At 43.1% G+C, this 27,276-nt stretch overlaps 1 protein-coding gene across 3 annotated transcripts in view; it reads left to right on the forward strand.

Annotated features, from left to right (window-relative positions):
• Nucleotides 1-27,276, forward strand: part of med13a (mediator complex subunit 13a) — a 94,458-nt gene that overhangs the window by 22,351 nt on the left and 44,831 nt on the right. For all 3 annotated transcript variants that reach the window (XM_085797308.1, XM_085797307.1, XM_085797309.1), the window contains exons 3-4: nt 991-1,159; nt 25,120-25,265. In XM_085797308.1, coding sequence (XP_085653434.1) covers nt 991-1,159; nt 25,120-25,265 — 315 coding nt within the window. The remainder of the gene's footprint in view (nt 1-990; nt 1,160-25,119; nt 25,266-27,276) is intronic.

The raw sequence follows: 27,276 nt of genomic DNA on the forward strand, positions 1-27,276 counted from the left end.
TCTTAAATTGCTTTCATTGTGGTCTCAAAAAGACTTAAAAAACGTTTAACTTGTTGAAAACCTGCAGAAAAAAAAACAGCAAGGTGATGAGAAACCTTCATTTGTTTCTGAAAAACAAAACTAAACAAAACCAGGGCTGTTGCTCTTAAACCCCAGCATGAAAACTCAACATGTGTCCAAGCAGAGAGCACCTGAAAGCAGCAGCAGCAGCAGGTTTCTGCTTCACCTCTTTCTCTGTCCTATAGTGATCACACACGTTGTTTGCATTTACACTTTCCGTTTGCCATTTTTATGTGCTCTTCAGATGCCACTTGAGATATGACTTGCTGCTTTGCATTCCAGGAAACGTGAAATTTTCTGTATCAGGTTGTCCAGTGTGAACAGGCAGGCTTGTTGTGCTCATTAGATTGCTGCAGAGTAACCTTGTTACAATTATGCACTGGGTTGGTTGAATTGAATGTTGTGCACACTGAGCAGCAGCGGCATGTTTGAATAGTTGATATAATTGCTCGTGGCTACATACATGTTTATTAGAAAGTTTGTCAGACTGGAATTGCAAGGTGATTCATGATGGCATAATGGCGTGGAGAGGAGTGAGATTGTCCTTGTGAGAAGAACAGTGTTTGCATTTTCATAAGAGAGTAAATAGTAGTGAGAGCTAAACATTCAGAAGTTAAACATGAACGTGATGATAAAACCTTTCAAAGCTTCATAATGATGATGATGCATCCTAATGTGACAATATGTCGAGTACAGCAGCTGATGCTCCCACACTTAATCTCACTGTTACCTGATCAAGTGTTAAAGCTGATGTGTGACCAACAACACGCACCCCCTCTCTCACTGTGTAATTGTGTTGTCAACATTGACATTATTTGCCCCGGAGAGTTCTTACCGATTTGTAAAAGTGTCACGAAAAACTCTCACAGCTGTCCACTCCACTCACATCCTTCTGTCTTGCCTTTCTCTTTTTTTCTCTCTCTCTAACAGCCGAGGAAGATGGGGTGTGGGAGAACGGCCTTTCCTACGAGTGTCGCACGCTGCTCTTCAAAGCCATCCACAACTTGCTGGAGCGCTGCCTCATGAACCGCAGCTTCGTTCGCATCGGCAAGTGGTTCGTCAAGCCCTACGAGAAGGATGAGAAGCCCATCAACAAGAGGTGAGAAGCAGCTCCACGTGTTGTCTTGTCCAGGTTGTCTTCTCCTTTTATGGCGTGTGCAAAGGTGTCTTTTCTCAACCTGTTTTGTGAAGTTACGTCTGCTGCTGCTGTTGCTGGCTGTGATGTGGTCGGGTGGAGCTCAGTGGGCTGAGCACCGCTCCTCCAGACAAAGGCTTTTACAGTTTTATGTGTTATTCAGTGTGTAGGCTATTAAACCAACACCTCGGCGCAGCGGTTAGGGGGTCTAGTCCCACCAGGCAGCACTTGACATAAACACACACATTCATATGGCTTCTACAGACTGAGCAAGACATTAAATAGCCTGTATTGTGCAAAGTACCAGAGCGCTCCTGCCTTGAGTTTTTGATGAAATGAAGTATCACATTAAGGTTTGTTCTGTCCTTTTAAAGAGGAACTATGCAAGTCGGATCACTTCTCTGCTTTTTTGCTAACCCTCCTCCCGGCCGTGTGCATTTGTTTACAACGAAGCCGGCGAGAAATCAGTCAATCAATAGAGCCGCACATAATGTTATATATCATAAACGATGTTACAACGCGTATATTTGTGTAGTTTAATCTTTCATAAACAAGAGATTACAGGTTACGGGGTGCGTTTGTGTCGTGGTGCTGCAGATCGAGAGCTGGGACACCAGGGGCGGTGGCGCTGATCTTGCAAAGTTGGTTTTCGGCCAGAAGACGCTTGGTGGAAGGCAGAGAGCCTCCATTCTCCCTGGAACTAGTTACATGTCATTTATTAAACCATCACAGTTAATTAATGTAAAAATGAGGCATAGTTAAGATTAAAAAAAGCCTGCATAGTTCCTCTTTAATGTTAACAATCAACATTAGAGCCAAAGAAAGACATAGAGACACTTAAACGTCTGTTATACCTAAGACAAACAAATAAACGATTGTGGATTAGGCATATATATAACTTTATAAATACATTGAAAACTGCATGGATGGGCCTGTGCATCAGTTTGGAAACATCCTGCATTGTGCACTGCTGCATTTCACTTGTGATGTGAGAGTCTTAGAGAAAACTTATAAAGAGTTGCTGTTGTACCAACTGTGCCTGCTGTGTGTTTGTTTGTGTACGACTGAGACACCCTCCACCGTCTCTCTCTTCACTATCTGCTGAGCTGGATTTCTTGCCTTCAGTGTCTGGGTTTATTGATAAGAGACGGAGAAGCGGGGGTTAGCGAGGAGAAAATGACCGTAGCATTTGTTGCCCCACACACCTCCACTCCCTGACTCGTCTCTGCAGCATCACGGCGTTCGGCCGACAGCTGAAATGGAGGAGGGATTTTCTCTGCTGTGTTATTGTTTTTGGAGTTGTTTCTGGTGCTGTTGCCAGATTTTCCTCGGGTCAGGTGACCGTGGCGGCCATGTGGCGACATAATCTTGTGCATGCACAGACACGTGTTTGTGTGTGTGTGTGTGTGTGTGTTTGTTTGCATGCATGCCAGTTGTGCTGCTCAGGTTAGAAAAGGCCAGAACTGTGCTGCTATCTGCTGTCAGCACGTCTTTATCATTACAACAGTGTGGGCTGGCAGATCAGAGTTTCCTGCTTTTTGAATATAGAGACTTTTTTTCTCCACGCCGGCCTGTGTTGTGGGTCGACAGAGACTCGCATGATCTCTCAGGACGATGACGACGAGGATAAAAGATTTTCACATAACTGGCAGAATAAAGGACAAAAGAAAAAGACAAAATAACACAGAAGAACCAGCCACTTTTTTTTTGCTGTATTCATAGATATATAGCTGTATTCACGACTTGTTTTTAGCTCTGTTGCCTCTTTAGCCAGTACGCTAATCACACAGGGCCCCAGTCATGGGGAAAAAAAGAAAACAATGGTCTTTTCCTCTGCTCTGGAATTCACAGGCCACCCGCTGCCTGTGTGTCTGGTTCTCTCTCTCTCTCCTCTTTCTCTCTCTTTTCTCTCACTCGGTACGTTTACATGTACAGCTTAATCGAGCTATGCTCAAAATTCGATTTTGGCGTCTAATCGGACTTCTGTCCTCGTCCCAGTTTACATGCAACTGAGAAAACATAATAACTGACGGGAACGTGTCCTCCTCCTCAACACCAGGTGCCGATATGCGTCGTTTCAGTAGCCTCGTAAACCAGCCTCTCGCGGAAATGCATTTCATTTCATTTCTTGGGAGAGTCTGGCCTCGTTCCCCCAGTAAGCGTTTGGGCTGGGCGGGAGCTGGGCGGGAGTAGTAGCGTTGACAGACAACCCCATTCAGCCAATCAGCAAGTTGGTGTAGTGACAGGACTTTGCACCAGTCGGTCCCTGATTGGCCAACGTGCTGTGTCAATCACAGCAGCGACGCTGATTGGCTCGGCCTTCTGAGGGTTTCAGGCCAAACGCTTACAGCGGGAATGAGGCCAGACTCTCCCTCAGAAATGAAATGAATTGCATTTCCAGGAGAGGCTGGTTTATGAGGCTATCGTTTCAGTGGGTTAATACGGAACCTTTTCCGGTTGATCTATTAGCCAGGCGGCAGACCGGCATTTTCGAACAACAGCGAGATGGTTAATCGTTACAGCTTTGTTCATCTCGTACGTAATGTGCGCGTTACTTATTGTGCAGATAAGGTGCACGCTATCCCTCGTGGTCATGGTGATTTCGATAGGTGATTTGCGACCGGCTTTCTTGGATGTTTTTGTTCCGGGGGGTGTGGAGCATGTGCACATGCATTGGCGTATACATGCTGGAGAAAGTCTAATTCCAATCGCATTGTCTGGGTGTTGGAGAACTCCGATATTAGTCGGACTGACGCGTTTACATGCACTCAGTTGTCCAGTTATAGTCGGATTAAGGCAATAATTTGTTTTCTCAAGTGTCATGTAAACGTACTGGCTCTCTCTCTCTCCTCTTTCTCTCACTTTCTCTCTCTCTCCTCTTCCCTCCGTCCCCCTCTGCTGTCACAGTGCAGACTGGGCAGGTTATAAATAGTGGTGCAACCACCCTGAATCTCAGTTGTCGTCAAGGATGTTTTTCCTCTCCCTTTGGTGTTGTGTTTTCCGCTGTGCCCCAGCAGCCGCGCTGGGATTTTTTTTTTTTGACAAACAAAAAGCACCACAAACCTTTGACAGAAATTCACTGGACTCGTTGTATTGTTGTAATGTTTTGCTCCTGTTTCTAGACCAGCTGGTCTGACCATGCAGTGTGTGTTTGTTGTAGCTGATGTAGGCCGTTTGTAATTTATTCCATGGCTCATGTAATGTTGGTTTTCATGTGTGCAGGACTGTAATGCTGAGTACACTCACACACACACACACATACACACTGACGGTTTCCCCCTCACCGTCTCGTGCTTTCTGAAGCTGGTTTTGCCGTCTCGTCTTTGTGTCTTGTTACCGTGGAGATGCTCAAGAAGATTCGTCGTACCGGTGCCACTGAGAGAAGAACGTGGTGTTCACCCCGTAGGGAGGCTTCGTTCTCATGGGTGGTGTGTGTGACGACGTGACGGCGGCTTTTTGTCTGTGCTGACATCATTCCCGGTGGCTGGCTTGGCTGGCTGACTCCATAGGGAATGGGGCCGAGCAGATCCAGGGGATTCCCACTCGTATTGTTCAGTGAAACCTACCTAACTGCACACCCACACATCGTCCTCACCTGCTTCAATACAGAAACACTCACCAAATTGATTAGTTTAATAGTGTTTGTTTGCAAACACTTGTACTCATCTGGCTTCTTTTCAGCACCTTGTTCACCTTTCATTGACAAACAGGTCAGGCGCTGTTATTAGTATCGTCTTTTCCTCTAAATCACAAGTGGATTTACAACAAGGAGAAGCAAAACAGTCTCGAAAGCTTTTATCTTCTCTCCTGTGTGACTATAAAATTCTTGTAAAAATATATTTGTGTAATAAAAAATGTTTTCTTTAGAGAGCGTAATATATTGGGTTGTAGATTTTACCGTTTCACTCTTATCACCGTCATTAGATCTCTGTCAGTCAGAGTTATTGTTTTTACCCAAATGTTAAAGTTTATTACAACCAACCTGATTTGTTTGGTTGTTCAGGTGCCGATGGAAAACTCTGACTCAAAGAAAGATATCTGACATGACTGAGGGAGGTAGCTGGTGACTAAATGGCATTACAAGCCAGTTTCCAGCTTCATACATATTGTCAGTGCGCTTACAGCGGCTTTCTAAAGGACTGCTGCTAATCTGCCAGTCATTTTTTCAAGTACCTGATTAATTGTTTTGTTTTTTAAATATCAGAAGAAAATAAATCCCATTATAACACCTGCCTCTAAGGTTGTTTTATTCAATAAACTCATCAAAACCTAAAGATGCTCAGTTTGCTGTCAGCTTGTTTTCTTATGTGGAACTTTTATCTAGTTTTCCAGCAACAACAGTTTAATATACAGTACAGTTTATTCAGCCTAATGCATATAAACATTAACTCTGGAATATATCAAAGTATTTCTTTCCGCTCCCGTCCAGTTCTTTAGGTATTACTAACTCTCCCATAATGCAACTGGTCTTGTGGGATATCCTCTTAGAAAACCTCTTTGATATCATCTCATACCTCTCTCCAGACCAGAACACACTCGGCTCAGTACATACTGCATCGCTACAATATAAAGGTGCGTTTGGCAAAGTGGTGTTTCTCAAATACGACCTGTGGGGTGGGAATCTTTCCTTTCCTCCGTGTTTGAAGAACCGTGAACTAATCGTGCCTCCGTCAGTGAGTGCACGTCAAGTTTTCTGTGATGTGACCTTGTTCGTTTCCGCTTCCTGCTTCTCTGATTTATCTGTTGGGAATTATGTAGATTCAAAGATAAAACCGTATGATATAATTTGCTGATTATCTTCTTATCTCCTATTCTCATTTGTATCTCTATTAGAAAGTTCTCTATGGGGGCAGCAGGTTTTGTGAGTTTCCGTCTCTTCTTAGGCGAGGTCTGGAAAGTTGGCTCTAAAAATAAAAGAAGAAAAAAGTTGTTTTTTTAATATCTTACGATTGTCACCACTGAAACTGTTGCAGAAAAACCAGTCCACAATTTAATTTGATGTCTAAATGATGTGTGAGAGTCTCCATAAAACCACATTTACCACAGCTGATTAATGAGCTTCATTAACATGAAAGCTGTCTGTTTCTTTTTCCAGATTTTAAGGTCCATGTGGCCAATTCTTTAATAGGAACATGTCAAGAAGTTAAAATTTGTAGGAGCCTTGGGCCTATTTCTTTCCAAAACAAACAAACTTTTGGAGCCGTGTCTTGTCCAAATTAATAATACATTTATTTGTAAGCGCTTTTACAAATGCTCAAAGACACTTTACACTTTTAAAATCATAAAACAGAGCAAGTCAGAGTGTAATTCATTTAAAAACAGCAGAAACAGTATAAAACACAAAAAAACTGTATAAAACACACAAAAGTTTTATATTAAAAGCTCATTTAAAAAGGTGTGTCAAAGTCAAAATCATTATGACTGAACTGTTTATGAAAGGCTAATAGGGCTTTTAATTTGAAGGGCCAGATACAGGAAGTCATCACACTCACTCGCTGTCCGTTTGTTTTGTTTTTTTGTTTTGTCAAAAAAAGCGACTTTTTCCGATGTTGTTACAGACGTTTCTGGTCCCTTTTGCTGCCAAATACGCAACAAACTGCGATGCACTGTGTGTTGTGTTGTGACGGCTTTCTATCAGAACCAGCATGAACTTCTTCAGCAGTTTGAGCAACAGTAGCTGAATATATAATATGTGATACAGCCTAATATCCCACCCACTATTCACGTCACCTGTCAGTGGTCATAATGTTACGCCTGGTCGGTGTGTGTATGTGTGTGTCTGCCCTTCTGAATCTACATTTTCAAAGAAACGATGAGTTAAGTTTGAAAGTTTAAGCCCTCCATCCACCTCAGATAGCTGCAAGATTTTAAGTCTAATTCTACTGAACTTTATTTCAAATGCCTTTTTATCATCGAGAGATGAAATAATCAACTTTGATTCTTTATCTGGTTGACAGGATATTATATTTTAGTCGTCTTCATGCATGATGTCCATAGTGTCTTCCAGTGATAGCTGTGGTCTGATCAGTGATTTGAATGATTATCTCAGCAACTCACTGAGCCAAGATTGCTCTTAGTGCAATGCAGAGATCTCAAACTGGCATTTACTGGGGTCTTAATGTTCTTTATGTGTCACCTCTGTCCATGAGGTGTCAATTCTTTTGGGGGTTGGATGTGCTTTTCATAAAAGTGGAGACAACAGGTCTTATAATTTATATTCATCTGACCCAGATTTTATGAGATTACCTGCTACATCTCCCTTTTAACTGTTCATTAATATATTCTCCATACATTTTAATCAACCGACTGATAAAGTGATGTGCACGTTTGCATATTAATATTCTTTAGAAATGTTGCAACTCTACACAATTGCACCACTGTCAGTCATGTGAACTTTCTAATACATTCCCACACAGTAGTAAAAAAGCTAAAAATAGAAAATAATTTGCTATCATCTTCTTCTTCTTGGGTGGGCAAAGTTATTCTGCTCCTAGAAACACTGGTGGATGGATGGCTGGATGGATAGATACCTCGGCCCTCTCTGATCATTGCACGACTCCTCTGTGCTGCATCTAGAGTCTCCAGTTGGTGGAGGCTGTTGCTAGCTGACATTGTTCATAACCTCAGACCTCAGCCTGTGTTGAAATGCTTACATCATCTCTCCTCCCTCCCTCCCTCCCTCCCTCCTTTCTCATTTTAGCCTGATGCGTGTGGTAAGCAGTAGGCAGCAAACTGAATTTCCCAAAAAAAAAAAAAAAATCTTTAATAATGATAACCTCCTCCTGGTGCCTCCAGTTGCATTTACTTCCACCTGTTTATATCAAGATATCGTGCAGGATTAACTGTATTTTTTTGCTCAGAAAATGTCCGTTTTTATGATTCGTCTTCAAATATTGTATTCCAGGGATTAAATTCAAAATGAAATATTACAAACAGTTGAACTGTTATTCAACCGGTTTCTTTAAATAAATCAGTGCAACAACCAGTGATTTGGTCAGAGCCGCAAATCCAGCAGCATGTGTGTGTGTTGTTGATACAGCTGACAGTAATTCTCTTTGTCTGGAGCGCAGGCGGCTCCAAGTTGTGTGCAGCCTGGTTGTTTCTGAGAACCTTTTTTTTTTGCTGCTAGGTAGACTGGCTTCAGGAAACACACAGAGAGAGAGAGAGAGAGAGAGAGAGCGGGAGGGAACACAAGGGATGGAGGGAGGAGGGGAGCAAGGGAGAGCTCCTCTCGGTTGTCATGGCAGCAGGGAAATGCACCCTGGGATCGTGTGTTTCCAAGGTGAAGTGGGATGCTCGTGCTCCATTGGTCAGCTTAAGGCAGACTAACTCGTTGACTTGTTTCTAATTGGCTGCTGTTACATGAAATTCGGAGCAACGTTAAATCTTTTGATGTTTCAATTTGATCGAGACAAAAGGGAGATTGTTTCTTTTCTTTAAAAAAAAAAATAAAAAATCTGTTTGGTATGCATGTCGGTGTTTTTAAAAAAACGGCATTTAGTACAAGATCTACAACAACGTGCTCCAACTGCGTTGCAATCAGGAGTGTTAGATTACCACTCAGGCTGTATTTAAATATGTCTAGTCTGCTAGTTATTGTCGTCTGACTCAAAGTGTCATTAACAATCAAGCTGTTATGAAACGAGGCCAGCGTGCAGCAGCAGCAGCAGCGGCTCATATTTCAAGAGCAGAGAAATGTAATGAATGAATGAATGAATGCAAAACATAGTTATACAATAACACTCCAACACAACGCCTGTGCATAAACAGATGCGACCGTCTGCACTTTTCTGCATGACTGTGTGCGATGCCGTCGTGCACATTCTTCCCCTATTGTTTTGGTCGTTGGGAGGTTGAATGTGCGAGCCCTGGTGCGCTGTGGCAGGCGGAAGCAGAGAGCAGCAGCACTCTCTGTTAAGTAGGACAGTGCAGGATAAAGGGCCACTGCCTCCAGTCTGGGGCTAAAGCGCTAAATTTATCCCCTCCCTGCTCCCAGCACACAACACACAAACACACAGGGACACCGAGCAACACACACAAACACAATCGGCATGCATGCAAGCCCCGGTCGGTCGGTCGGTCCGCACACTGAGGGGCAGTCAGCGAGAGAGAGAGTTGGCAGGCACACAAGCTTTTCATAGGAATTAATGGTGTAAGACACAAGAAACACAGCCGGACAGAACTGCGTTGTGTGACGTGCAGCGGTGATATAGATACACAGGACGACTCAGCACCTTTCCTGAAAACGCCTCGCCACCAAAACACTCGACCCTCCCACCCTCCTACCCTCCCACTAACCCCCCTCGGTCCTCCCTGCACTTCACCACCGCCGGTCTCTCTAGCAACAAGCAACTCCAGGGAGACCGGGGCTGTGGGACCATGTGACCCGGCTGGCGCTCTGGATATATCATGTTGCTGGAGAGATCCTGTCCAGGAGATAAATATGGCTCTTAAAGGAAAATACCAGTGTTTTTTTGTTTTGTTTTGTTTTGTTTTTTTGTCATTAGTATGGCTCACTTCTTTAATTGCTGCAGAATTTTACATTATTAATAGTCTATTTCCCGTTGCATCATGTTGTGTGGTGTTACAATTCAAAGCAAAGTCGTCTGCAGCCTCTGACCTTACAGAGGCCCCTGCGATCTGTAAGCTTATACACAATTTTAACTGCGTACTGTACGCTAATTTGAACTGTCATCCTCAAGGCGGCTCATATTATAAATGTTAATCACACTGGTTTGAAACAATATTTATTCATTTAATATTTTTTTGGCTCAGAGAGTAATGAGTTAAGCGTTTTCTCTAAATGACTTGGCAGCAGCAGCAGCAGCAGCACCCAGCTCAGTTTTAGTTTTATAAGAATGGATTGTGTTGTGCTGTGCTGTTGAACAAGGTGTAGCGTGTCCAAAAACAATGAGACAAAAGAAGCTAATAGGACTTTGATTGAACGTCTGTCTCAATGACACCTGGGGAACAAAATGCTCAGGACGTTTTTTAAGAAACAAGACACCATCAGAAAGTTGTAAAGTAGCACCACCAATGTTGGATGAGTTGAGTATTCCTCCAATTTCCACTCTTGAATGCCTCCCTCGTTTCCTCTGATGTGAGCTAGTGAGTGAGCGAGGCCCTGGGAGAACAAAGAACTCTCTCATTACTAAAGTAACAGGCGTCATCGACTTTTTTTATGTGAGGAAAACCCGTATTGGTGTCGGCGACAGGGACAAATTTCACTATTCATGGAGGGAATCCTGTGTCCTTACCGCTTCCCCCTCTTTTGCTCCCACCTCCTCCTCCTCCTCTGACTGTACCACCACGCATTCCTCCCATTCCTCCGCATCTTCCTCCCATGTGACCAGAGGCTATGGGGGAAAGAGGCCGCGGCCGAGCCGAGCCGAGGATCTGGAGTAGTCCTCAATAGTTAATCTGTTGGGCGTCACTCCCTCCCCTCCCCTCCCCTCCCCTCCCCTCCTCTCTGTCCTTTTCCAAGTAACTGTGATTCCCATGGTGCTGTCCTGTAATCCAGAGGTTCAGACAGATGGCCACATTTAAAGCTAATCCCTTATATGGTGTTATACATTTCACCTAGTAGACCGCAAGGTGGTCGCACCGCAACCCGAACCAGAATGAAATGTGCAGAGATTTAACAGATTTAACTCTCTCTTTCCTCATGCAAACGAGACAAATCCAAAATATTCGTTAACTCCAAACCAGATCTGTGCTGCTGCTGCCGCTGCCGGCCAAATGTAGGCTTCACTGTATAGTGTGTAGGCTAATAATGCAACTAAAATATTCTTAAAATGCATCTGAGGGTTAAAGAATACGTAATCCTCGCACAGAGCCAGGGATTAGGGGGCTGTAAGTGATCCTGTCTTTATGTGTCGGTGTGTGTCGGTGTGTGTGTGTGTGTGTTTTTTTGACACCGTATAGACAACACAGCTCCCGGTTCACTTTCACTTTCATCCTCCCCGTCTTCAAAGCTCAGTTGGTTTAACATTTTAAAACATTTTTGTGTTTAATTTGAAGTCATATCTAAGAGAGGAATGACATGAAGTTTAAGTGGAGGCTAAATGGGTTTTTTTTTATAGCCTGTTGGAAATAAAACACAGACATCCGCAGCTGTGGAGAGTGTGTTTATCAGTTTGTTGTTAATGGAGCTAAATGCTACAAGGGGATTTTTTAAAAAGTTTTCCTGAATATCTGTAAAGACCTGCCAGTTTTTGTTCTGCTGAATGTGCTGTTTGATTATAAACCTGTGGTAACTCTCTATGTTTATTTATTTGTTTCAACACCGCAGTAAAGGCCAGCATAGTCTAACAGATGTTTCCAGAGCATCAACAAGCAGACCTGAACTTCCATGAACAGAGCAGCTTTTTTATTTATTTATTTATTTTTATTTATTCCATTCATGGTTTACATACTACACATGGTTTGCACATATTTACATAATGTACACATAGTCACCATAAATGAAAAGGAGCAGGATGAAGAAAAACTTATAGTACCTGCCCCTTTCTATTGTTATAATTGCATTGGCTTAATATTATGACACCAATATTATGCACATTTTCTTTAGCCGAGATATACTTGTACAACTTTTCAGTTCCTTGCTTTGTGAATTCCATAGTTTTACACCTGCAACAGGAATACACATTTGTTTTAAGCTTATAGCCTTGCAAATGTATGTTTAAAAAAATCAAGCTTCAGTCTGTTATCCTCTTCCTTCAGCTTGAACAAGTTCAAACTGGTAATGATCTGTTCTTTTGCTTTATACATTATTTTTAAGGTCTGAAGTTCTATTAGCTCGGCCACTTTCAATAAACCTGCAGAAATAAAGAATCTATTTGAGGGTTCTCTGTTGCCTCCCTTGTGAATAACCCTTACTGCTCTTTTCTGAGGCAGAAACAGAGGAGTGGTGTTAACTTGCATAGGTATTTTGCCCCACACTTCCACGCAATAATTAAGATATGGTGAGATAAGTGTACAGTAAAGCATTCTTTAGTGTGTTAGTGTCCAAGACAAACTTAACCTCATTCAACTTAGCTTCAGCTTACTTCTCCGTCAAGAGGAGCCGATGCTGAAATTGATTTTAGTTTGACGCGTTCGTTATGTCGCCCTGATTAGTCGCCTTTCAAGGACAACACACACACACACATAGCTTCTGAATTACTTGGAAAAAGCTTACATAGGTTTATCCACTGGAGCCAACGATGCTGGATAATACCACTGAAAAGTACAGAGGATTATACATTTGTCCTATATACTACCCTTTATTTGACGTAAAAACTAATCTCATTACTTTAATTAAGTGGCGTAGTCAAAACATGCTTGTAATTCATGTTCATTTTTCAGTTGTGTTATTATAAAAGCATCTACAGGTTTAAAATCTTCACATTTCAATTGAAACTGAGTCATCCAGCATCTGATCTTTACTCTGACATTCAGCCATGGTATTCAGTTACGTTTCTGTGCAGAGTGCGTAGAGCGCAGCTGGAAGACGGAGCTAAAGTGAACATGAGTATGCTAAACTATAAATACACTATATATACTAACTACAACATGATTTCCAATTCCAAGAAGCAATTTCTGCTCATTTAAAAAAGAAAAAAAGGGCAAAAGTCGGTCGTGTCTTTGTGGGTCGCAGAAGCCCACTTTTTAATCCAGGATGAGGCCAGCTAATTGGCTGTGGCTCTGAGTAATTAAGCTTTATTATTACAACTGTGCAACTTACATTACTAATGCCATGACCTAATGACTTGACTTGAGCTTGGCTTAAAAGAACGGGCTTTAAAAAAAAAAGAAACACCCACCATCATTACATGCAGCCGCTGCAACATGTTTACGTACTTTTCCCCCCCGCTCGCAGGTGTATAATAGGATGTGTTATGCTATTCATGCATATTTTGGCAATTAATGCACATCACACTGCGGTGAATACACTAAGTGCCTTTTTTCATAAGAAGGAACAGATGTCGCATTACAATCAGGATGCAGTTGCAAAGTGATTACGTGAACATGCTAATGAGTATAATTACTGATTTTTAATTTATATATTTTTTTTCCTGAAGAGCCAAAAAGGTATCTAGCTCAGATTGAGAGCGACTTTTTAGCTGACAGCAGGTGTAGTGTATTATTAGAGGAACCCTGATGTGCATATGTGAGTTGTTTGCTGCCTAAACGTTGGAAGGAGGAATAGAAGGAAGCTGGAACCCGAACGCTGTCAGGGTTATGTCAGTATTATCTTTAGTCGGCTCTGGCTGTATCTGTATCTGCGACACCGCTTGGAGAGGATCGGATTTCTCCTCTTTTTATGGACTTGTCGTTCGTTCCATCTCTTTTCCATTTCTCTCTCTCTCTCTCTCTCCCTTCCAAGTTTAATCTGACATATATAAAGAGGCTCACCCTGCTCTCCATTTGTGGCAGAAGGAAATCAATTCAAAGTAATAGAGCTCTGAGTGTGTGTAAGTGAATGTGTTGGCCTCAAGAGTTTCGGTTTAGTATTTTCCTCAGCCACCTAGTCTCCTGTGTGTGTGTGTGAACTGCGTGTTAAAGCCGGAGAGCTGGTGCCTATTTTTTGGAGCTGCTGCTGCTGCTGCTGCGTGTTTGTGTTACTTTGGCAGCAGACAGTGCTGTTGTTTCCCAGTGGTCAGGTGGCTAGACAGTAGGGAAGATTATATCACCCTGGAAATGTCCTCTAAATCAATGCCGGCGTCTACCGTCTTTGTTCTTTCACAGTTCCTCCCTTATTTGTCTCGTTTTCCTTCATCCTTGACCAGAATGCCACCGCCAACTTTTGATTGTTTAACACTAATACCGTACATACATCCTCACAGCCTGACGTGGTTCTTCGGGCCGTGTTAATTCCTCGCATGCCTTTCCGTATGTGAAAGTGAAATTTGCACCTCCTTGCTGACAGATGATTGTGTAAACAGTCATTCAAACCCCCCAGTAAAACTACTAAGATTTAATGACACAACGTGTTTATTTTTCTCTCTCTCTCTCTCTCTCTTGCGTCACTGTGTCCACCAGACTCAAAATGATTTTCACTAATTTGCTGCTCACATGGGGACCGATTGTTTTTTTGGATTCCAGATGCATTGTTTATTAATATCGCGTCAGAAACTGCACCCATGCCAGCTCAGTCTTGTCACTGCAGCAAGCGACACCAGTCAAAACATGTTTACACGGCCCACATCGCAATAACAAGCTGCTACAAATGGCAGATATCCACGTGCAAGACAGAGCAGAGGTGACAGCTGCGTGGCCAGAGAGATGGAGGGGTGTCTCTCTTCGCAGTGAAAGACACACTCACTGCTGCTGCTGCTGCTGTTGTTATTGTGCTGGGGAAATGTACATCAGCTAAACGGAAGAAGTCGGTTCATAGTGCACGGTCGGCCGAGCCCAACAAACATCTGAGGAATGTCACATCTCTGCAGCCCTCCTTCCTCTTTTTTTCTCCGCTGTCTGTCCTCATGTCGTCCCCCTGAACTGTTCTTCCCCTCCGATTCAGGCCACCAATTGACTTTTGATTCACCTCACCAAAGTTTCATGCAAACGCTTGCACGTGTGTGTGTGTGTGTGCGTGTGTAAAAAGGAAAGGCACGTGACTGCCGCTCTGCAGGGATGTGTTGTGTTCACTAATGGTTGAGAGACAGTCAGAGTTAAGACCTCTTACAGTGACTGCACAGTTTGTTTTACATTTGCAACAGGGTGAAACCTCATCAATAAGAGCAGGAAACTTTAAAGGAATAGTTCACCAAAAAATGTAATTCAGTCATTAGTGACTCACCCTCATGCTGATGAATACTCCAGAGTGGTTTTTTATTCCTCAAGGTGCATCTGGAGACCCGGGAGACGGGTTCGTAGTCCAACGAAAACTTTATATGAGATTAATAGGACCTGACACAAAAATGTCCATAAATCTACACAAAACCATTTAATATTCCTCCACACTGCTCGTCCACTGCAATCCAAGTGTCCTGAAGGGATATAGTCCAGAGTTTACTGGAAACAACGTCAAACTCTGGAGTATCCCTTCAGGACAAGGTTTTTGTGTAGTTTTATGGACCTGTTTGTGTCGGGCAGGATGCACACCTGCATCGCGTGAACACAAGAGCGTGCACCAGGCAAATTCAATACAGTACTGTTTAGGTTGTAAAAATGTCCTAAATGACGTTAGTTCGAGTAAACTCTGGACTAAATCCCTTCAGGACACTTGGATTGCCGCGGACGAGCAGTGTGGAGGAATATTAAATGGTTTTTGTGTAGTTTTATTCACATTTTTGTGTCGGGCGCTATTACTCTCATATAAAGTTTTCGTTGGACTACGAACCGGCCTCCCGGGTCTCTAGATGCACTTTGAGGAATAAAAAACTACTCCGGAGTATTCATCAGCATGAGGGTGAGTCACAAATGACTGAATATCATTTTTTGGTGAACTATTGCTTTAAAAAATCACGTCACACAGGAGGAGCACAGTTATTGTTACAACATCTAAAGAACCAAACAGTGGACAAATAAAAACATGGCGACAATACCACCGATACATGAACGTTTGGCAGGAACACCGTGATTCCCCACGACACAAATAATTACAATGCACATGGATTTATAGCAGCTGGAACAGTCACTGAATGAATTTGGATGCTCTGTACCTTTTTTTTTTTGGGGGTCCACACGGGCAACTGCTTTTGTTGCCATTCGCTGTAACGACAAGCCACAAATTCATCTGCTGGCAAAGCGCGGCTACAGATAACACACACAGGAGATAATGAGATGTTGCTCGTGCAGTAATTGTTTTACCCAGAAACAACAATCTCGTATTTCATTGCAGATTTCTGTGGGTTTTTTTGTCAGATAGGGAAAAAGACAAACTAAGGTTTTAGGGGGATGAGGAATTGTTCTTGTAGGAGTGAAAGTTTGAGGAAAGATTTTCCTTTAACGAATGATCAAAACGAATCAATTTATTGTCGTAATTGATTTGATTTTTCTGTGTTTTTTTCATTGTGAACTGTGTTCTTCTTTCCTCTGGATTTTGAAAGCATCATCTTTAGCTCTGGCAAGTGGTGATTGACTTTTAATTGACAATTCTTTGACATTAATTTACAAGAGATTGATTATTAATTAAAATGGCGATTAGTTACAGCTCAGGAGAGGCCCCTGAGAAAAGGTGGAAGATGTTGATGGGTGCAATTTAGAAACATTTGACAAGACATAATCGCAGTCTGAATGTTAACACGGGAGAACTCGAGCTCTGTGTTAATGTGTCAGTGAAGCGATTAAGATCTCAGATAAAGTGAAATGTCAAAAGGCCTCGTTCTGTTCCCAGCTGTAATGCACATGCACATTTCGTTTTGTAAATAAAGGCCATATTGAAAATTCAGGGTGTGCGATCGTCTGTCTGTTTGTGTTGTGTGCCACACAGCAGCAGCAGCAGCAGCAGACCATCCGTGTGACAATGATAGAGGCTGTCAGTCCTATTCAGTTGCCTCCGCTTGCCGCCGCTGCCACCGCCGTGCAGGTCGCCGCCGGCCTCTGGCACCTCATTTCCATGGCACTGCCAGCTGAAGGCAAATGTGCCCACCTGCCCTCCTTTGTGTGTGTGTGGCTTCAAAAATCCTCGCAGGATTATCTTATTTTCTCCTGCCCGCCGTGCCAAAGGCCACCGGCCATTTGCATCTGAGAGGTGGAGCAGCCAGGGAGTGTCTCTCTCTGTGGCGGCGTGCGAGCGAGAGAGCGAGCGTGCGAGTGTTCGCTCTTTGTGACAGAAAAGGAGAGACAGAGAGCAGATCAAGAGAGCAGCCCGGTCTATTTGCCAGTTAATAGATGAAGAGCAGAGGAGAGGAGAGGGGAGTGGGAGGAAAAGGTGGAGACGGAGAGAGAAAAGATGATTAAAAGATCTTGTGGCTTTTTGTCAGGCTACAACGACAGCCCTCCCCTCCTTCACGCTTTTCTTTACACGACTGGGAGAAAGAAGAGAGGCAGATAAAAACATAGGAAGTGAGATCCCACATATCTGGTTGATGATGATGAACCTAATATTCAGACAGGCTTCCTCTCCTCTCCTCTTGCAGGCTGGAAACGCTGCAGCCTGCTGCCTGCAACACACGTTCTCCTGCCTTTTATTAAAATCATGTATTGACTTCCTCTAATGACACAGCAAACAAACCAAATGAGAAACATTTAATCATTTAAAGAGGGATTTCTGTGTCCATTAGCTCATGCACCTCGTGTGTGTGTATGTGTGTGTGCGTGCTGCTGCTGACAGGTGGTATTTTAATCGCACACGTGCACAGTTTTTTCGGCACCGGCCTTGGTTTTTTGGCCTTTTTTATTTATTTATTTATTTTTTTGGAAGTGTAAGCAGTATCTCACTGCAGGGGAGATGACATTCTGAAAAATCCCCGAGAAGCCTGGAGGCAGGTTCGACACACTTTACCAGACACAATGTGTCATGAGAAGGGCCCCTCCGGAGGTTCCTGGGGACCCCGAGGCAAAGTGAGAAATAGTTTTCAGATGAAGTGAAGTCATAATTTTTAATCACGATGATTAAATTTGGAGCTAAAGTGGAAGACGAGGCATTACTGAGATTTCTGAAGTTCATTTGTGACCAGCTCTGGCGAAATGAGTCGGAAGTTTGCTAATTTCAAGGAAATGACATTCAAAAACAATCTCCCGAACTTTCATAGTCCAGATAATTGAGAAAAGGCACGTAAATGACGATTAAAGTTGATTTGCAACTTTTAACCCTCCAGACAAGCACAACATTAAATAATTTCTGAACCGTTTATGATAGAGACAAGCTGTAAACTGCATTTGAATCGTGGGATTCCCCACTTTCCGAGCGTCCTTGAAGGGTGCATTTATGACCACAAAGGACGGGGTCCACATGTAATCACGTAGTACGGGAACAGATCCTAAACCGAGCGCAGCGTCGATGCTAAACCGAGCTTAGCATCGATGCAACGCTTACACACGTAGAGACGCTCTATAATGTTTAAACGCAGTTTTCTCAGGTTTTCAATCAGAAAAAGAGAGAGGAAGACCACAATTCAAATGGCCATATCTTGAAAACCATCCAGTGTATGACTTTGACTAGGGTATGATTTTAAAGCTAATTTTCTCCTCTTTACATTGATACCAAAATCATTTTGCTGGATCAGGTCACATTTAAAGAAAATCACGGCACCTGCCGAAGAAATCGTTTCGGCTTATAATGTCCCCTAAAATGTTAGTTTAAGAGGCGCTGATAGGTTGACTTTGTTACCCTCGGACAGAGCCGGCCCAGCCGTTTCCACCTTTTTCCAGACTCTTAATGGTAATTGGAGCCGACGCGTGGCATTCATTCTCTCGTCTTAACCCTTGGCAAGAAAGCCTGTTCCCCAAAATGTCAAACTGTTTCTTTAACTCTCCTGTATGTCATCTTTTTTATTATTTTTTGGCATTTTGCCTTTTTATTGGACAGTTAACAGTGTAGAGAGAGAGAGAGAGAGAGAGAGATGGAGGAAACAAGGGCAGATGGAGAAGGGTATGAATTTGCAAAAAAAAAAAAGAAAAAGGTCCTGCAGCCAGAAACTGAACCGTGAGGTCACTGAACGCCCCTTAAGTCTCCAATTACTATCCTGAAGGAGAAGCAGTGTGTAATCATATAAAGGGGGAAAAAAAACGTATTAATCAGCTGTTTCCCTTTGGTCCAGCCACCCACACACACACACACACACACACACTTACCCCCCCAATACTTAACAGCTGATGTGTGCAGGTGTATGTTTAGCCCACATGCTGAGGTATGTGTGTGTGTCTGTGTGTGTGTGTGGTTGTGTTTACTGCACCAGCAGGCCGTGGATGTTTGCAGAAGAGCTGAATTTGGCACGATGCTGTGTTTGTGTTTTGTGTGTGTCACGTGCGGGCGGGCGGGCGGGACGGCGAACACTACCACACACACACACACAGATCATCCAACAGGCTTGTGCTGCAGTTTGTTACAGTGTAAGCTTCAGTAAATCCTGTTCCCCTTTGTGTGTGTGTGTGTGTGTGTGTGTGTGTATGAGAGAGAGAGAGAGGGAGAGTGTGTGAGAGCCTCGGCGGTGAGGAAACGTGTCATGTGTTGTTGTTCGTGTTGATGTTTGGGCGCCCACCTGGCTCGGCGCCATCCAAGCACCTGTTGACTTCAGCAGAGGCTCGTCGTCTGTCTGCAGGATTATCTTCAGCGTTCGTTCAGCGTCTGTTGACCTGAAGTTAAAGGACAATTCTGGTGCAAATTCAACTCGGGGCTGTATTTTCCTAACATTTTAGGCCTAAAGGGAGGAATCTAAAGATTTCCAGTTTAATTGCTCCTGTTTTGCAGTAGTTGTGTCACGGCAGCGATGAATGGGAGCGGATGGAAGTTCCGCTGCTTAGGCTGTTTACATCCCACTTTTTTTTCCACAGACAGTGTCAGATGGCGACTCAAACATGCACCGAGAAGTTTATTAACTTCAAGCAAGTCAAGAGTTGATATTCCTGTGTTTGACACAAACGGGAGCTTCCGACTGCACGTGAACACACCGAGCGTCAACTTGGGTCTCGCGCGAAACTCTGCGAGACTTTTAGATGTCGGCTTGCTTGAAGTCAATAAACTTCTCGGTGCATGTTTGAGTAGCCATATGACCCTGTCTGTGGAAAAAAAATGCAGCTTTGAGGGATGTAAACAGCCTAAGCAGCAGAACTTGCATCCGCTCCCATTCATCGCTGCCGTGGCAATGCAGGGACAGACGCAACTACCGCAAAACAGGAGCAATTAAACTGAAAATCTTCAGATTCCTTCTTTTAGACCTAAAATGTTAGGAAAATACAGCCCCGAGTTGAATTTGCCCGGAATTGTCCTTTAAGAGACACGTTAAACTGTGTTTTTTTTAAGATGAAACTACAGATCGGTGCAGTTAAATCAAGTAGACAAAATCAGATTACACACATTTGTTAAGACATTTAGCATGAAGTGTACAGAGAGTGACCCACACACTAATCACTGTTGGGTCATAATAATAATACGATCCTTTAGCATGAGGCTGTTTTAATGTCAACAGCTGGGATATCGGATAATCCTCTTAGCCAATAGGCTCACACACCGACCGACCGACCGACCGACCGACGGAGATGAATGCCTATATATATATACAGCCATATTTGTGAAGAATTGATTTGAATCTGGTGTGGCACTGTGTGTGTTATGTGTGTGTGTGTGTGTGTGTGTGTGTGTGTGTGTGTGAGAGAGAGTTGTTGGGGTTGTTGTACTTCTGCCTGCTGAGCCACAGATGGCAGCCCAGCCCTCTACCTCGCTCCAGCTTACAAGTGCCCTGCAAACGCAGACGTGTGAGAATGTGTAGTGTCAGGTTTTCTTTGCGAGTGAGAGGAGAATGGTTCATTGCTGCAGTTCTGTTGATGTCTGCAGAATACAACAACACATGTAGTCTCTCTCTCCCTCTCCATCTCTCTCTCTTGTAGCCCATCTCTCACTTCTTCCTTCCTGTCCTCCCCTCGCTGCTCTCTAAACCGTTTTTTTCCCCCCTCTCTCCTCCTCCACCACCACCACCATGTAGGTAAATATAGCACAGTATTCGCAGCATGTACATTCTTATAATGACAACACAGACAATAACATCCTCGTTGCTTGACAGGCTAATTAGTTAACTCGTTTCCCCCAGAATTGGATTGTTCCTCTTCTTAAAGAGAGCCTCGAGGAGTAACCCCTGGTCTCAGTCCAAGTTCGCCCTCTGCCCTCCCCTCTCCCTCTCCCTCTCCCCTCCCTCCCCTTCTCCTGATTGTGCATCGCAGTCAAAAGAAGCCAAGCGTAATTTACTACTTCAGCACAGTCACCACAGACACACACACCTCCCAACAAAAGGCGTCTTGGCTCTCTGTGCCAACATGTGGCCTAATTCCCTAGTTGTCTCCTCTCTTCACAACCTCACCTGACCGTGAGTGTTTCCTCCGTCTGTTTGGACGTGTTTCCTCCTCAGGTGACCGCCGTAGTTGTAGTAGTAAACTGTCTTTGTCTGACTTTATTCCACCAGTTTCTCTTTTATTCTCACCCCCCACTCCCACTCAGCAGCTGAGCCTGATACAATACTGTCATCATGTCAACATTAAAGAGGAACTACGCAGGATTTGTAGCTTAACTATGCTGCATTTTTACCTTAATTAAACAACTTTGGAGTAATTGTGATTGCTTAATAAATGGCTTAACTTGTCACTTATTGCGTCTCTTGGCTGAAAAACAAGTTTGTCCCAGCTCTCGACACAAACGCGCCCCGTAACCCGTAATCTCTTGTTTATGACAGATTAAACTACACAAATATACATGTTGTAACATCGTATACGATATATACCTGTACTATTGATGACTGAACTCTTGTTTTGTATTTTTGTGTATAAGGACCCCCTCGGAAATGAGATGGCACATCTCAAGGGGCTATCCTTTGAAAATAAAGTCACATATAACGTTGTCTACCGCTCTATTGGTTGATTTCTCGCTTTCACACCAGCTTCGTTGTAAACAAATGCACATGGTCAGGAGGAGGATTAGCAAAACAGCAGGAAAAGCGACCGGACTTAAGTAGTCCCTCTTATTTATTTACTTTTTATTTGTTTTCTTTTAGTAACATACACATACTATGTGCCAGCTGGGTACAAAACATACAACATAACATAACATGACGAGGGAAGGGGAGGAAATGGCCATTAAGTAAAACAGCAGAGTCATCATAAGCACATCTTACATAAAAATATATAAAGATGCTGCTTGAAAACAGGGAAAAACATCTTCTATTTAAAGGGTTTGACCTTATCTCTGCCATCTATATGAAATCCCGTCTTATAGTTGCATACTGGTAGTTCCTCTTTAATGAATGAGAGGAGTTACTGTGCTTCAGGTTAGGTGTAGGTGTTGCATAAAGCTCAGCACAGTGTTGCTGCATGTCAATGGGAATGGGATGTTGTTGTACTTGTGATGTGTTTCAGTCATCGTTCACGTTGTTCTTTGTGATTGTTAAATTGGGTATTACTGTACTTTTTGGACTATAAGCCCCGGTGTCCCAGCTCTCGTCTCTGCACACCACAACACAAACGCACTCCGTAACCCGTAATCTTTTGTTTATGATGGTTAAGACTACACAAACACACACATCGTCATTGTATATGTTATGTAACATTATCCACCGTGATTTTTAGCGGCTTCGTTGTAAACAAATGCACATGGGCGAAAGGAGCCAAAACAGCGGAAAAGCCACCGGACTTGCATAGTTCCCTACTGTCTTTCTGTGTAAATGCGGCTTATATTCAAGTGCGGCCTATATATGTACAAAATGTATTTTCTTTTAAAATTTAGCTGGTGCGGCTTATATTCAGGTGCGCTCAATAGTCCGAAAAGTACGGTACTATTGTTTGCTTGTATATATTTGGTCGTGGTTGTCGTGGGATGCAGAATGAGGTTGCATCATCTTCCAGTCGTAAACATGGAACCAAACTTTGCTGCAAGATGATTTTTTTTTCTCTGTGCTGATATCACCTGAATGAGGGAATTTTTTTGCACAGTGCTAATGTCACTTAAGTGCAGACTTGGACAATTGAACGCCGGTATCTTTCAGAGTTTTTGTTCCTTCTTTGTGCAGCTCAGCAAAGGCAGAGCTGCAGAAATGCACAGAGGGGACTTTACACTAAAAAAAAAAGAAGAAAAAAAAAAGAAAAAAGACACCATATTTGGAAGATATACCCTGCTTGAGTTGTCTAGCTCAGACCCCTGATGACTATAGAAAGCAGAGCGGTTTTCTGTCAGGATGCCCAGTAACTCAGACTGCTGAGGCTGTGTTTTTTTCTTATATGAACTTAAGACAACACAGAAACAAGGACTGCTGAGTTTGTCCCACCATCGCTTACACTGTTGTCATATCAAGGAGAGATGAGTGCACGGCCACTATTAAGAGGAGGGAAGGAGGGAGGGAATGATTACAGGGGGACAAACGGGCAATGTCAGTGTTGTATTGAACTTGTCCTTTAATTTAATGACAATAGAAATCCGATACGGACACAACGCTAAAACATGGATATTTTTGGTGGAACTGCTGAGGATATCAAAGTCTCTGTTGCTTTGACTCACCTTCATTAGCCTACTTGCCGCCAGCTATAGAAAATGAATATTATACATTTATAGTCGTTCACTAACGAGCACCACCTCATCTTTGGAGGAAGAAAAAAAAAAGAAGTCTAAGATTAATGTCAAGCTCTGGGGGGCTTAGGGCATCTCTCCACTACGTAGGTGGTATTATCTTATTGAAGTGCACACTCTCTCTATCTGCCTTGCTCTCCCTCTCTGCTCCTTTTCTTTAATCCTCTGCAGAGTAGGTGTGCCAGAGAGAAAGAGAGGAGGAGAGAGAGACAGGGAGAGCAGACTGATATTTGCTTAACCAAATCCTCGGAGGACGCAACCCTCTTTGATCCACTTCCAAATTCACCCCTTCATTTGGTCATCCGTCACTTTGCGCTGTCTCCCGCTCTCTCTGCATCTGTGTGACAGTGGGTGTGTGTGTGTTTGTGGGGTGTGTGTATGCTGGATGAGATGAGGCGAGGGGCGAAAGAGAGAGGAAAGCCCGCAGACAATGGTCTGCATTTTGCTCTGCCTCTCTCTCTCTCTTTCTCCTCCTTCCATCTGCCTCGTCCGTCCTTTCCTTTCCGTTTCTTCTTCCAACTTGTCACTTTTGTTATGTGCTGCTGCTGCTGAGGTCAGACTGGCACAGGCAGGCGTTGTTGTTGTTGTCGTCGTTGTTGTACGCAGAAGAGCCGGTGGCTTGCCCCTTTGTTTTACACATGGCTCCATCCACACGAGATGCACAGGAGCACAAAAGACCCCCGCACATACAAACCACCTGTGAGCACTGCTGTGTTGACTTTTCTCCCATCCTCTATGAACTCTATAAACTAGGGGTGTGCCCAAATATCGATTCACATAAGAATCGCAATTCTCATTTAATACGATTCAGAATCTATATAAAATGTCAAAATCGATTTAAAAAAATTAAAAAATGAAACAAATCTGCAGGCTGTCGGCCTCCATTTCCTTAGAATTTAAAAAGCAGCATGTTTAACTGCACTATTTTTCTTAATAAAGAAGCACTAATTTTGTTACTCAAGCAATATGTGATATTGTTTTTATGCAACAGTTTCAACAATTCCATCTAAGCATGGATGAATGTTTAAAACTCAATAAATGTGAAAAAGACACTTTAGTCATTCTGTCTTGCGGAGCAGACTGGAGTAGATCATGAGGATCCTTTGCACACCGATAGACTGAAGCAGAAATCATTATGAAACAAATCGTTTTGAATCGAATCGTAGCCCCATAAATCAGAATCGAATCTAATCGTGAGATAGTAAAAGATTCCCACCCCTACTATAAACTCAGATTTCTCACGCAATGTGTCAATTTTCTAAGGGATTACTTGTGTATTTGATGCTGGATGCATTATAAAGCATTGCTGTGTGACCAGAGGGGTGCACACAGATTAGTAGCTTCTTTTCTACTCCCTTGTGTCTAGTATCTCTGGCTTCATCTTTCCTATCGAGTCCCTGTCATGTTGATGCAGAATATGACTGAGAAAAGAGATTCCACTCTAGCCTTTGACCAAAAAAAAGAAAAAAAAAAGACACAGGTTTTTCTAATCATATTTTCTCTCTCTACCGCTCCTCTCTCTGTCAGCTCTTCTTTTTCTTTCTCTGCGAGCAGGAACACTATCTGATTTGCTTCCCTTTTTTCTCCCCACAGCAGTCACTTCTGCACCTTGCACTCTATTGGAGTTATTCATTGCGGGCCGTGCTTCTTTTCAAAGGTGCATATTAAAGTAGTGTGATCCCAAATGACTCATATCGCTTTTTTTTCCCCTTCCTCTCTCTCCACACAGCGAGCACCTATCCTGCGCCTTCACCTTCTTCTTGCATGGCGATAGCAACGTGTGCACCAGTGTGGAGATCAACCAGCATCAGCCCGTCTACCACCTGACGGAGGAGCACCTCACTCTGGCTCAGCAGGCGTCCAGCCCCTTCCAAGGTGGGTCTCCACAAACACTTGACATCTCTGAACTCTAATCAGTGAGTTTGGAGCTGCTCACACACACATGCACACACGTACACACACATACGCACACACTTTGCTTCCATCATGAACTATGCTACCCAGTAGGGGTGGGCGATATGGGAAAAAAAAAAAAAAAACGTGATTTTTTTTTCAATTATCAGGACTTTTATGGATAGACAAAGCTTTTCGGAACAATGGCCCTTCTTTATTATCTGTTAACTGTCGATTCAACAGACTCCCAGTTAAACTCCAGTGTGGAGACATTAAATGAGTAATGTACAGCATGCATGCATGAGCAAATAGATGACACATTACCATTTCTTAATAGTGCTTCATACATGTCAAACTGCAGGGTTTTCTTCAGGCTGCACATCCTGACAGCTGAGATTATTACTCTAGGTATTGTCCCTCCTCTATTACATATAAAAGGAGGCTGAAAATCACAGGACATGTCTATTCTGTCCTGAAATGTGTGTTTCTCTTCTATAAAACACATTCTACATCTCAAGAGGCGACGTCTTTCCACACACAGCTTCCTTCACCTTTGGGGCAGAGCTCCATGTGAAACAGTAAGACAGACACAGACCGAGGGGGAACCGGGACACAACGGGATAAGCAGGTCCGATCTGAGCTGTGCGTCGTTTTGGGTTGTGAGCGTGTATGATACGCGTCCGCATTGAAAGTAATGGCTCATATTTCGTCTGTGCGAGACGATGCTGTGTTACGGTTGCAGCCGAAACTGTTTGTGGGAGAGCAGGTTACCACCATGTGACTGAATCCTGCCCACTGATTGGCTTCTAAGGCATGAATTTGGCGAATGAGGACTTTCATGCACCTCTCCTTTACCGTCTATTGTTTTCTTTGTGAGATGGAAAATTGCAAATCGTCAAAACTATCAACCCAATATATCGCCCACCTCTACTGCCCAGTTTGGGCCAGTTGGAAACAAACCCTGTGCAGCCAGTTCAGTACACTTTAAAAAAAAAAATCTGCCTCAGTAGCCAAGTAGCTGGATAAACAAATAAACAGTGTCATCCTCTGTGTCACTTTGACTTGACCTCCTGAGTCGAGTGCCAACTATGTCATCGTGGTGACGGCGTACGGTAGTTTTGTGAAAGGAAAAAAAAATTGACTGAAATGTCTGAAAACGCTTCAAGTGAGACGTGAACAAGCAGCTTGTTAGACGCAGTCTGGTTCTGTGAGGAGAAATGAATCCTGATGTTTTACTTCTTGTTTTTCCTCTTTCAAGTTTTGGCTTCAAAGCCGCCTCGGAGCTCTTCATTCCAAAACAAAAGGCAGTAATCAGCTGACACCATCCAGCACAAGCCCTTTGATATTTGCATGCTTGTACACATGCCTGTGCACTCAGGCGGCCACACCAAAAGGGACTGGTTGCCTGATGTGTTTGCTATTTTTTTTTTTTCCAAACTCACCTCAGGAGAATCTTTGTCTACTGCAGCCTAGTGGAAAATAAGGTTTAAGATAAAGGGCCAAACAATTGTTCATATTATTAATTTCTTCAAGTGAAAGTGCATCAAGCTGTATGACATGACAAAGGGAGCGGTTTTTCACTGGCAGCTGCTCAAAACTTTAAGAAGTAATTGCAAAGTAGTTGCCGGTTCTTTGGCTTTGTAATCGAAGCTCGTTTTTTTTATTTTCTTAATGGTGGGAATAAAGCTGTGTTGCAGAGACTGAGTTTACTGCATCGCATGAAGTAAAAGTCATCACTTGAAATGCATTATTATTAAATCATTCAGTGGTGAATTAAAAAAATAAAGAAGCAAAACTCTCTTGTTCAGTTTATGAAAGAAAAGCCAAAGAAACGACTGTACAAATCATCAGGATTCAGAGACGCCATTGAGCTCTCAGTAACGTCCCAGTATCGAGCAAAGCAGCAAACTCTGTCGGCCCAAGGACATGCGTTGCAGTATATTGAGTAAAAAAGGAAAATGTGCTTTCAAAAGTATATTTCTCTTCCCTCCCT

This window comes from Trachurus japonicus, chromosome 14, assembly GCF_045865225.1.
Source record: "Trachurus japonicus isolate A0001 chromosome 14, Traja_1.0".
Taxonomy (NCBI): domain Eukaryota; kingdom Metazoa; phylum Chordata; class Actinopteri; order Carangiformes; family Carangidae; genus Trachurus; species Trachurus japonicus.